At 38.5% G+C, this 12344-nt stretch overlaps 1 protein-coding gene across 3 annotated transcripts in view; it reads left to right on the forward strand.

The window, feature by feature from the left end:
* Nucleotides 1–12344, forward strand: part of wdr25 (WD repeat domain 25) — a 76561-nt gene that overhangs the window by 48745 nt on the left and 15472 nt on the right. For all 3 annotated transcript variants that reach the window (XM_057860432.1, XM_057860433.1, XM_057860434.1), the window contains exons 4-6: nt 146–276; nt 6451–6621; nt 8634–8774. In XM_057860432.1, coding sequence (XP_057716415.1) covers nt 146–276; nt 6451–6621; nt 8634–8774 — 443 coding nt within the window. The remainder of the gene's footprint in view (nt 1–145; nt 277–6450; nt 6622–8633; nt 8775–12344) is intronic.

Raw genomic sequence — 12344 nt, forward strand, 5'->3', positions numbered from 1 at the left:
ATAATCATATCGTTTGAATCCATCCTCCATAATTCAAGACGACCCCCCGCTGATCAAAGACGTGAAGATGTATTATTAAAAAAAAAAAAAAAAAACGCCTTCATCTTGTTCCTTCCTCTCTCCCCTTCTGTTGTCATGTGTGCAGGCCAACGCATCGTCAAAGCGGATAACCAGTTCAAGGTTATGTGTGTGGTCCCGCATCCCACCAACCCTGAGGTGTTCATGTGTGGAGGTTACAGTTCAATGGTCAATGCCTGGGACTCTCGCTGCTGCAAGGTCAAACATATTAACCTCCTTACTGCACATCTATCATTTTTATTGACTCCGCTTCACCCGTTGCGCTTTGAGCTTTTCAAATCAAAGGGAGGCAGGCAGGCTGGTGAACACACATACTTAACACAGACACACGCACACACATAAACAAGGTCGCGTGTAAACCTCACTAAAAGGGTCATAACCTCACATACATGTCTGTAAATGCACTGGTTATCTCACTTATGGTTGAACGTGAAATTCATTTTAATCTCTTAAATTGTTCCAGTGAAGCTACAACCCAATAATGCCATTAAGTTTAATGGAGTGTTTTATATGATAATCCCATGCACTTATTCACAATCTGAATGCTCACTGATAATATTGTGGACCACAGCAAATTGAATGGTTTCCCCTGCAGGTTTTCGCCTTTAATGCAAGCCTAGAAATTGCTTCCCCTATTAGGTGTCCATGAGAATTGCAGATGAAGCGTATGACCCCTGTAAACAGGTGGTCCGTTCTCGGACCATTACATTGAAGTATTAGTGTGAAGTCAAATGAACAATCACTGCTACCAAATTTCCTCATTAATAGGACACAGTGGTAAGCTTTTTACACAACTGCAACGAGTATTAGTTGTCTGTTTGAGTTGAACCTGCCTAATCAAATGGTACAGTCGTAACTATGTTTAATTTGTTTATACACTCACCGGCCACTTTATTACGTACACCTGTCCAACTACTTGTTAACACTTAATTTCTAATCAGCCAATCACATGGCGGCAACTCAGTGCATTTAGACATGTAGACATGGTTTAAGACAATCTCCTGCAGTTCAAACCGAGCATCAGTATGGGGAAGAAAGGTGATTTGAGTGACTTTGAACGTGGCATGGTTGTTTGTGCCAGAAGGGGTGGTCTGAGTATTTCAGAAACTGATGTATTGGGATTTTCACGCACAACCATCTCTAGGGTTTACAGAGAATGGTCCGAAAGAGAAAAAATATCCAGTGAGCGGCAGTTCTGTGGGCGGAAATGCCTTGTTGATGCCAGAGGTAAGAGGAGAATGGCCAGACTGGTTCGAGCTGATAGAAAGGCAACAGTGACTCAATTAACCACCCGTTACAACCAAGGTAGGCAGAAGAGCATCTCTGAACGCACAGTACGTTGAACTTTGAGGCAGATGGGCTATAGCAGCAGAGGACCACGCCGGGTGCCACTCCTTTCAGCTAAGAACGGAAACTGAGGCTACAATTTGCACAAGCTCATCGAAATTGGACAATAGAAGATTGGAAAAACGTTGCCTGGTCTGATGAGTCTCGATTTCTGCTGCGACATTCGGGTGGTAGGGTCTGAATTTGGCGTCAACAACATGAAAGCATTGATCCATCCTGCCTTGTATCAACGGTTCAGGCTGGTGGTGGTGGTGTAATGGTGTGGGGAATATTTTCTTGGCACTCTTTGGGCCCCTTGGTACCAATTGAGCATCGTTGGAACGCCACAGCTTACCTGAGTATTATTGCTGACCATGTCCATCCCTTTATGACCACAATGTACCCAACTTCTGATGGCTACTTTCTGCAGGATAATATGCCATGTCATGAAACTGGAATCATCTCAGACTGGTTTCTTGAACATGACAATGAGTTCACTGTACTCAAATGGCCTCCACAGTCACCAGATCTCAATCCAATAGAGCATCTTTGGGATGTGGTGGAACGGGAGATTGACAGCATGGATGTGCATCTGACTAATCTGCACCAACTGTGTGATGCCATCATGTCAATATGAACCAAACTCTCTGAGGAATGCTTCCAGCACCTTGTTGAATCTCTGCCACGAAGAATTGAGGCAGTTCTGAGGGCAAAAGGGATCCAACCCGTTACTAGCATGGTGTACCTAATAAAGTGGCCGGTGAGTGTATACTGTACAGTCTTGTGAAAAAATTAGGACACCCTATAGAAGCCTGTGTGTTTTCTAAGATATTTGGTCATATGGATATTAAGAGTGTGACAATATCTCGATACAGCGATATATCGCGATATTTTGCAACCCGATGGGTTATCGATATGCTCCCGCCAAGAATCGATACTTTTATTTAACATATTGGCCATACAATGGAGTATGGATGCTGTAAAGTGCTCAATGTTTGTTGAGCAATTCCTTGGCGGTCCACTAGGGGCGCTCGGGAGTGGCGGTGAGGGTAAAGTGCGCACAAGTTGTCTAGAGAAGAAGAGAGGAAGGTTCAAGTGGGTTGAAAAAATAAAAAAGCTCCGTGAGAATGGTGGAGGAAAAAATGAGAAAAATATTGCTACAAATCACACATGGGGACACACTTTAGATTTTACACCAACAAGAACGGAAGTAAGGTGAACAAGGACTTTGCTGTATGCAAGAATTGTCTAAGAAAAATAAGTTTCACTGGGAGCTGGTGACGTAGTGGACACTGGTGTTTGTGAGCTTCGCTTTCATCACTTGAGGTAAGAAAGTTTTGGAATGTAATTGACTTTTTAATTTACATGTATTATTTTGATGACATTTGGTGTTGAATGATATAAAATAAACCAGGACCCTAAACTGGATGAAAATGAATATCGAACAAGCCCACATGAATTTACCGATTTATTTGAGAACCAATTTCCATCTAGTTTACAACACAAACTGTTATTACTGTCATTTTGATACAATAAGCTATAAAAATGGTTTGAATAGGTTCCAAGATATATAAAGTGATGTGCATGATAATTAATGTAGCCTACATATTAAAAATAGGTAATTATTGATGTAGCCTACATATTAAAAATAGGTAATTATTGAATTTTTAATTTCTATACATTCAATTCATATTTTTTTTAATTCAATACTTCCAACACAAAAAAAAATCAGGATTTCAACTCAAACGATATGAAGTAGCTAATATTTTTTGTTTTATTTTGTTGTTTTTAAGGTGAGGGAGACTGTGACTGAGCAAGTCTGACATCTTAAATGCTGAAGCAGATAGCGGAAGTGGTCAAACCAAGCAACAAAGGTCATATACGAAGAAAAGACCCACCAATTTTATCATTGCCCCACTCCAAGCTCAACTGCTGACACCTACGGCACTTTTTATTTATTTATTTATTTATTTAAAGATTTAAAACTTTAAAGAAATTAAGGGTGCCATTCATCATGATCTCTCCAAGCGATATCAGTGGTCGTGGTTGGTTTCCTCTATATGTGCAGGGGCACAATTTGCAGTAGATTTATATTTTACAGCAATGTTGCACAGAAAAGGTGTCACTGTTTAATAAATGACTTAAACAGTATTTTTTCTATGTTGAAATATCTTTTTTTTTTTTTTTTTTTTTTTTTCCGTTTCAACAGTTGTATCGTAGAATGTCATGTATCCAATTTCTGACCAATATATCGATAATCGCTGTATCGTGATATAATCGTTATCGTGAGCCTTGTATCGCGAATCGTATCGTATCGTGAGGTGCCCTGAGGTTCCCACTCCTAATGGATATTTAATAAGGGTGTAACGCTACATGTATTTGTATTGAACCGTTTCGGTACGTGGTGCTCGGTTCGGAACGGAGGTGTACCCAATGACTTTCTGACGTAATGTAACACGAGGCTGTGAGTCGAGCAGGTTACAGTTTCTTTGTGTAGATTATATTTACTCTGTCTTCTCTACTATAATGAGGACCAACACGGTAGGACAGTATATAACCCAGAAACGTCAACGGCGCGAAAACGTGGCCGCCGCGAGAATGCAGTGAAACGCGGGCGTTAAAGTCAATCAGCCAATGCACACCAGTCGCACTGCGGCCGAGTGTTAGACGCGTCCCAGAAGTAGCTCAACGCGACGCACACGCAAAAAACAGCAGAGTTTATTATTTGACGCGAGACGTGGCCCTCCTGCGTCAATACTGCTAGCTAGGATCGGGCAGACCGGAAGTCATTCGTGTAAAAATACGGTGGATCTGGTCGATTTTCAAACTAATATGCAATCGTAACCCACTTCTTGAGTCCATCAGATCTCTTGAGTGGTAGATTGGGGCACAGTTGACTTGTCTTTGTTGATTTACTGCTGTCTTCTCTGCTATAATAATAACCAACACGGCCTCGTGTTCAATACAAAACCCTCCTACCACAACAAAACAAGTAGGAACTAATATTATTCACAAAGGAACTAAAGTTATACAACATAAAATATACAGTATAAATGAATACTACATCACATTTGTAAAATATAAACACATAGTAAAATAAATAATGTCCTGCTTACACAATTAAATTTATTAATTTCTGTGTGGCGCTTTAACTCGAGAAAATCCACCAATAAAGCTTTTGAAACCCGTTCATAAGAAAAAAAAAAGATTGATGATTGAGGCATTTCATTTGTAAAATACATGTTAAAATCTTTGTCATTTGGGATTGCTTTTCTCTTTAGCATATGACTTCTTTTTTCTTTCTTTCAGAAAGAAAGCTGACCAATACGCAGGGTCTGAAAGGCAAATTGTTGTTGTATTATTATCTTTAAATACCTGCTACTTTTTTAGCAGAATTCTAGCTTTGTATAGGCTAATGTTCCTATTGTTAAAAGCACAAGTGTGTAATAAAACAACTAGCACATTTATGTTGCATTTTGTTTTCTTACTGTGCCGAAAATGAACCGAACCGTGACCTCAAAACCGAGGTACGTACCGAACCGAGATTATTGTGTACCGTTACACCCCTAATATTTAATATCAATTTTAACAATCTTGAGAGATTCAAGTAATAGAACTGAACAATTAAAACTGAAAAAAGATGTTTTATAACTTTCTGTAAAATGTAGTTTTATAACTTTCTGTAAAATGTAATTTTGAATAAATGCAATTTCTGTTAAGGAATAAATTAGGACACTCCCACATTCAATCCCACTTAAAATGGCTACAAACACACACAGGGGTGTCACATCGGCTGCACATGATCAGAACATCATTACCCAGTGTTTTGAAGGAGCCTTGGCTTATTTAAATCACAAATTTAGTTTAGTTTGGTGTGCCCCTGACTGTTGAAGTGAGAGAAAACACCATGGTGAGATCAAAGGAGCTGTCTGAAGCCTTCAGAAAGAAGTTTGTAGATGCTAATGAGTCTGGTAAGGGATTTCAAAAGATCTCAAAAGAATATAAAATCAGCCATTCCACTGTCCGGAAAATAGTCTACAAGTGGTGTTGATGTTGATGTTGATGTGAAAGTGCATTCCTCTACAACCTAAACTTCATGGGAGGTGTGCACGGAGGAAACATTTGCTCTCCAAGAAGTTTGCCAGAGTGAATGTTAGACAAAGACCAGGACTTCTGGAATAATGTTCTTTGGACAGATGAATCTAAAACTGAATTATTTGGACACCAGAACAAGAGGACATGCTTGGCGTAAACCCAATACAGCATCCAGCAGGAAAAGAACCTCATACCGACTGTGAAGCATGGAGGTGGAAGGGTCACGGTTTGGAGATACTTTGCTACAGCAGGACATGGCCAACTCGCTATCATACAATCCACCATTAATTCTATCGTGTATCAGACGGTGCTTGAGGAACATGTGAGATCATCTGTGAAAGAATTAAAGCTGAAGCAAAACTGGACCTTGCAACATGACAATGACCCAAAACATACAAGTAAATCCACCAAGGAGTGGCTGAAAAGGAAGAAATGGAGTGTCCTGAAATGGCTGAGTCGAAACTCAGATCTTTATCCCATTGAGATGCTGTGGGGTGACTTGAAACGGGCTGTACGTGCAAGAAATGCCTCAAACATCTCACAGCTAGAAGTAATCTGCGTTGAGGAGTGGGGCAAACTTTCTTCAGACCGATGTCAGAGACTGCTAGATGGCTACAAAAAGCATCTCACTGAAGTTATTTCAGTCAAAGGAGGTAACACTAGCTATTAGGGGGTTGGGTGTACTAACTTTTTCCTCAGTTAGAATATGCATTTCTGTTGATATATTTGGTTTATTTAGTAAAACAATGTTTTTTTGTTGTTGTTTACCTGCAATTAAACACTTTCTTTTCCAGACATAAAGAAAAACAAGATCAGACATTGATATGTGAACATTTCTTGATACAGAACTGAATATTTAATGAGGTGTCCTAATTTTTTCACATGACCGTCACCAGACTTTTCACTGTCATGTTACTTTTTTTTTAACAACCAATTTTTTTCTGACACCAGATCGTTAAAGTGTACAAAGCAGGAATCCAACAGACTTTGGACATTCTCTTTCTGAGAGGTGGCCTGGACATCATCACAAGCTCGGACTGTGTTAGCAGGGACTCAGCAGACCGTACCCTGATCGCATGGGACTTTCATACCACTGCCAAAATCTCCAACCAGATCTACCATGTAAGCATAATGATTAGGAGCGATACCAGTAACCATTTTATGTACAGGATGCCTTTTATGATTAATTATATACAGGTATAAACTTGATAGCCTCAAAGTTTGATGATACATAGTAAGGCTGCAGCTATCGATTATATTAGTAGTCGATTAATCCATCGACTACTTAGTTCTGATAATCGAGTTATCAGATTAGGAACATTTAATGTGTTGCAGAATAAATTTTAGAAGATGTAAAACAAAGGTTTGCTAAGATGGCGCTTTCTAAAGAGCCTTAAATGCGAATGCAAGATAAAAATATTTGCAGAAATTTCTGCAAACAATGCAGAATTGCACTTCATTTAAAATAAATTATAATACCTGAGTTTGGCCTCAAACAATATTAAAAATAGATAAATAAATGAAGATCCAAGCACAACAAAAGAACAATTGGCTAACTTGCATAGCAAAAGTCCGCTATCTTAAATGCTATAAAATGCTTTTTTTTTTTCTTCAATGCACTTAACAAATCATTTAAACTAATATTCCCACAAAAAACAGCTAAATATACCTACAAACTACATAACAAATACATTAAAAAAAAAAACTAAAACCTATTAGCTAAAACAAAAACTTACCTTATGTTGGTCTTAACAGGAAGCAGCTGGACTCAGCCATGTTAAATTAGTTATGTCATATTCACTGTTGGGCCAGAGGGTAATGTATTCACCCAAATCAATAAAACTAAATGCAAACACTTTCAAAACAAACCTTTAAAACTCCACTCTAAATAAACTAATACTCGAAGCAGCAAAATTTGATTTGAAGCTTTTTTCGAATCAAATTACTCGAATTAATTGATTAATCGTTGCAGCATTAATACATAGTATAGTAGTACCTTGAGATGCGAAAGCATTGGTAAATGAAAAATTCATTTCGCAAAAATTTTGTAGTTTTTTTTTCCCTTCAAATGATTCATCGTACGGACGATAATACGTACTGTAATAGATAATTGCCGCTCGCAGCAATGCAGTATTGTAACTCATGAATATGAAATAAAAGAATATCACTTACAGGTGTTACTTTCATCAAGGCACAAACAGTAAGATTAAATAGCAAGTTATTACTGCCAATGTTAGCTGGTCTTTTAGCACTCTGTGTTTGCTACGGGCTCGAGTAGTTAATTGATAACGTCTGTAGAATGAGCTGCAACCTAACAAACTAGTTACTTTGTCACGCCATAGTGGCAATTGAGTGTATTGGACATGAGGACATAAAAGCAAATTTAACGCGGTGTTTTAGTAGCGCTCGGAACGAATGAGGTGATTTACATGTAAAATGCATTTCATTATACGAAAAAAAAAAATCATAATACAAAAGCCACTACGAACGAATTAATTTCGTATCTTGAGGTAGCACTGTATTTATGTTCATACATAACATTCGCAAAGAGAAAACCCATAAAACTGATTATTCACTGCAAGCCCCGCTTAGTCAAAATAGATTAGACTTATGTCAATGGCAGCATATGAGTTAAAAATACTACCGTATTTTTCGGACTATAAGTCGCACCTGAGTATAAGTCGCACCAGCCATAAACTGCTCAACGAAGTGGAAAAAAACATATATAAGCCGCACCGGAGTATAAGTCGCATTTTTGGGGGAAATTTACTTGATAAAATCCAACACATAGAACAGATATGTCATCTTGAAAGGCAATTTAAAATGAAAATACAATAGAAAACTTCATGCTGAATAAGTGTACAGTATGAAGATGTTACATGATGCATGAACAACGAAATGCGAACGTGGCCTGTATGTTAACGTAACATGGCTATTAAGAGTTATTCAGATAACTATAGCATAAAAAACATGCTAACAAGTTTACCTAACAATCAGTGTCACTCCAAAACACCAAAATAACATGTGAAATGATATAATAATTTCACACATAAGTCGCACCCCCAGCCAAACTATGAAAAAAAACGACTTTTTGTCCAAAAAATACGGTAATCTGATTCCTGACTTGTTTCTAGGAGCGTTACACATGCCCCAGCTTAGCTCTCCACCCGCACGAGGACTCCTTTGTAGCCCAGACCAACGGCGACTACGTGGCCGTGTTTTCCTCCCAACGACCCTACAGGATGAACAAGAAGCGACGTTACGAAGGACATAAGGTCAGCAATCACACTTGCCTCAGGGGCAACGTTGGGAGTGGCATTCGCACAGATCAATGGTGAAAAAAGTCATGTTGTCACAGACGAGTAATTAAAAGTATGCAATGGAAATGTCGTAAGTCAGAAATCAACATGTAGGTTCAAAGCCCCCCAACACCCTCCACTAGCACAAACACACTAAGTGCAATTCAATATTTCTGCTTCACTAGTGGATGATGATGAACTCGCATGCAAGGCAGTGCATTACATTACATACTAACACTTCATATTTTAATTGTATCCCACCAGGGGATACATTAAATCAGATAATGAGATCTCAGCATGATCATAATGTCTTTTTAATTTCACTTTTTTGGTACGGTTTGTCATTCAAGAGGGCCTTTCATTAAAACTGAAATTATTATTAAAACGTGATTGAAGTTTTATTTTACATATTTTACCCATGTAACTCGAGATTAAAAAAAATATTTAAGTATGAATCATACTGTATGTTTGCACTTGAGATTAGCACTTAGCACATCTGGCACAATTGCGAGTCTATTGCTTTTAGGTTTTAAGTTAAGTTTTAAGTTTACAGACCCCTTTTCCTTGCTAATTTGGGAGTCCACAATGTTCTTTTGATGTGAATGTGAGTGTAACTTGCTGGCTACCAGTCCAGGGTATGAAAACGTAAGCTCAACCAGGGGCCTTATTGTAGCCCAGCATTATAAATAGGGCTGCAGCTTTCGAATATTTTAGTATTCGAGTATTCTACTGAAAATTCCATTGATTAATCAACTAATCGGATAGATCTACATTTATATATTTTAGGGTAAGGAGCAACTAATATACATGAGAAAACAAGAGATTTCACCTAATATTGAGCCATTTCTAGACAATTAATGGCTTTATTTTAGATGTACATTATTGCATCTCAGGTGTGTCTAGAACAAAAACAACGACAAATTCACTGCTTGCACTCAAAAATTTATGATCTTTGAATTTCCATTTGTGTCAAACTAATTTTAAGTTCTAGGTAAGTTTTAAGACACCAGTGCTACCTGGTGTTTTATCCATCATTGACTACTGAGCTAAAATTTACAGTTAGCTGTATTTTCTTAATTTTACATCCTCATCACTCGACAGCGCAGTGTTTTTACAGATTAAATGAAGCCAGTATGAAAGACGCGTTAGCCACCCATCGACAGTAGTCATAATTAATAGAAACCTAGCCCTCGCAGGGCTAACGTTACATTAGCAAGGTACAGTAACGTTAAATTTATTTATTAGCGCTACGTTAACTTAATTTTACCTTATCCCGAGTATGCTCTTCCGCTCTCAGAGTAAACTGGAGTAAGCCTTCGGTGGAGCTGCAGTATTGAAGATGTGCTGCAGTGGTATGCAAGTGCTGTCTTACAGTGAATACAGTGGTATGAAAAAGTATCTGAACCTTTTGGAATTTTTCAAATTTCTGCATAAAATCACCATCAAATGTGATTTCATCTTTGTCAAAATCACACAGATGTAAAACAGTGTATGCTTTAACTAAAACCACCCAATCATTTATAGGTTTTCATATTTTAATGAGGACAGCGTGCAAACAATGACAGAAGGGGGAAAATAAGTTAGTGAACCCTCTGCCTAAGGAAACTTAAAGAGCAATTAAAACCAATTTTTACCAAACAATTTAAGTCAGGTTTGTGCCCAATCACTGATGAGTAGTTTTAAACCTGCCCTGCCCACTATAAAACCCACACCTGGTAAGAATTCTCTTGATGAGAAGCATTGTCTGATGTGCATCATGGCTCGGTCAAAAGAGCTGTCTGAAGACCTGCGACCAAGGATTATAAAGCTGGAAAAGGATACAAAACCATCTTTAAAAGTATGGATGTTCATCAATCGACAGTCAGAGAGGTTGTCTACAAATGAAGAGAGTTTGGCACTGTTGCTTCTCTCCCAAAGAGTGGCCATCCACCAAAGATGACGCCAAGAGTCAGTGCAGAATACTCAGAAAAGGTAAAAAAAGAACCCTAGGGTGTCTGCTAAAGACTTACAGAAATCACTGGCACAGTCCAATATCTCTGCACACATCAACTACATGTAAAACCATGGCCAAGAATGGTGTTCATGAGAGGACTCCACAGAGGAAGCCACTGCAGTCTAAAAAATAACATTGTTGTTCATTGAATGTTCGCAAAAAGGCACTTGGACACTCCACAGTTTTGGCAAAATATTTTGTGGACTGGTGAAACCAGTTAAATTTTTTGGGAGTAACACACAGCCTCATCTGTGGAGGAACAATGTAACTTAGCTCACCAATGTCCACACCTCATCCACACTATGAGGCATGGTAGAGGGAGCATCATGATTTGGGGCTGTTTTGCTACCTCAGGGCCTGGACAACTTGCAATCATTAATGGAAGAATGAATTCAAAAGTTTATCAGGATGTTTTGCAGGAAAACCTGAGGTCGTCTGTCAGACAAGTTAAGGCTAAAAAGAGGATGAATGCTGCAACAAAACAATCATCCAAAAAAATTAGAATTTGGATGATTGTTTTGTTGCGGCATTCATCCTTAGAAGTAAATCAACTTCAGAATGGTTTGAGAACAACAAAATACAGGTTCTGGAGTGGGCAAATCAAACTCCAGACATGAACCTCATCGAGATGCTGCGCATTGACCTAAAGACAGCAATTCATGCCAGACATCCTATGAATCTGACTGAACTGCTGCAGTTTTGTAGAGAAGGGCCAAGATTGGTCCTGATCGATGTGCCAGACTGACATGCAGCTACAGAAAGCATCTGGTTGAAGTTATTGCTGCCAAAGGGGGGCCATAAAATAATAAATGTGATGGTTCACTTACCTGTTTTTCCCCCTTCTGCCATTGTTTGCATACTATCCTCATTCAAATATGAAAACCTATGAATGTTTGGGTGGTTTTAGTTAAAGCAGACGCGGTTTTTTTCATCTGTGTGATTTTGACAAAGATCAGATCACATTTGATGGTGATTTTATGCAGAAATGTGAGAAATTCCAAAATGTTCAGATACTTTTCATACCACTGTACATGAAACAGTGTTTGCCTTGGTTTCCAGCTTGAAATGCTCTCACACTTTTCACATTTCTGCTTTTTCTTGGTGCCTTTCTCTTCGTTTTCATCGGCTTCTTTATCGTTACTTCTATATTCATGCAGGGTTGAAATCAAATATATTCGCCGCCTCCTTCCTGTATGTACGTGACGTCAGCGCGTTGTGCCGCATTAAAAGTAGTCTGAGCAAAACGTCATGCTTAGAGCTGGTGAAATTAAATGATTCCTCGAGGTGGAGAAAAATTCCTCGATCAATTTTTAAAATTGAGTTACTTCAAATACTCGAGTAATCGTCTCATCTCTTCTCACATCTATTTTAAATCTTTCCCCACTCTAATGAATGGGAATCTCATTCATTTACTTCCGTTATTATTGTTAATTAGAGTCATTCGGGTCCTATCACGTCATTTTCAAAGTATCGGAATCGGCAAAAAAATATCGGCCATGCCTTTTTTGAATTATATATATGTGTGTATATATGTGTGTGTGTGTGTGTGTGTG

The sequence above is a fragment of the Corythoichthys intestinalis genome, chromosome 15 (assembly GCF_030265065.1).
Source record: "Corythoichthys intestinalis isolate RoL2023-P3 chromosome 15, ASM3026506v1, whole genome shotgun sequence".
In the NCBI taxonomy this organism is placed as follows: Eukaryota; Metazoa; Chordata; class Actinopteri; order Syngnathiformes; family Syngnathidae; genus Corythoichthys; species Corythoichthys intestinalis.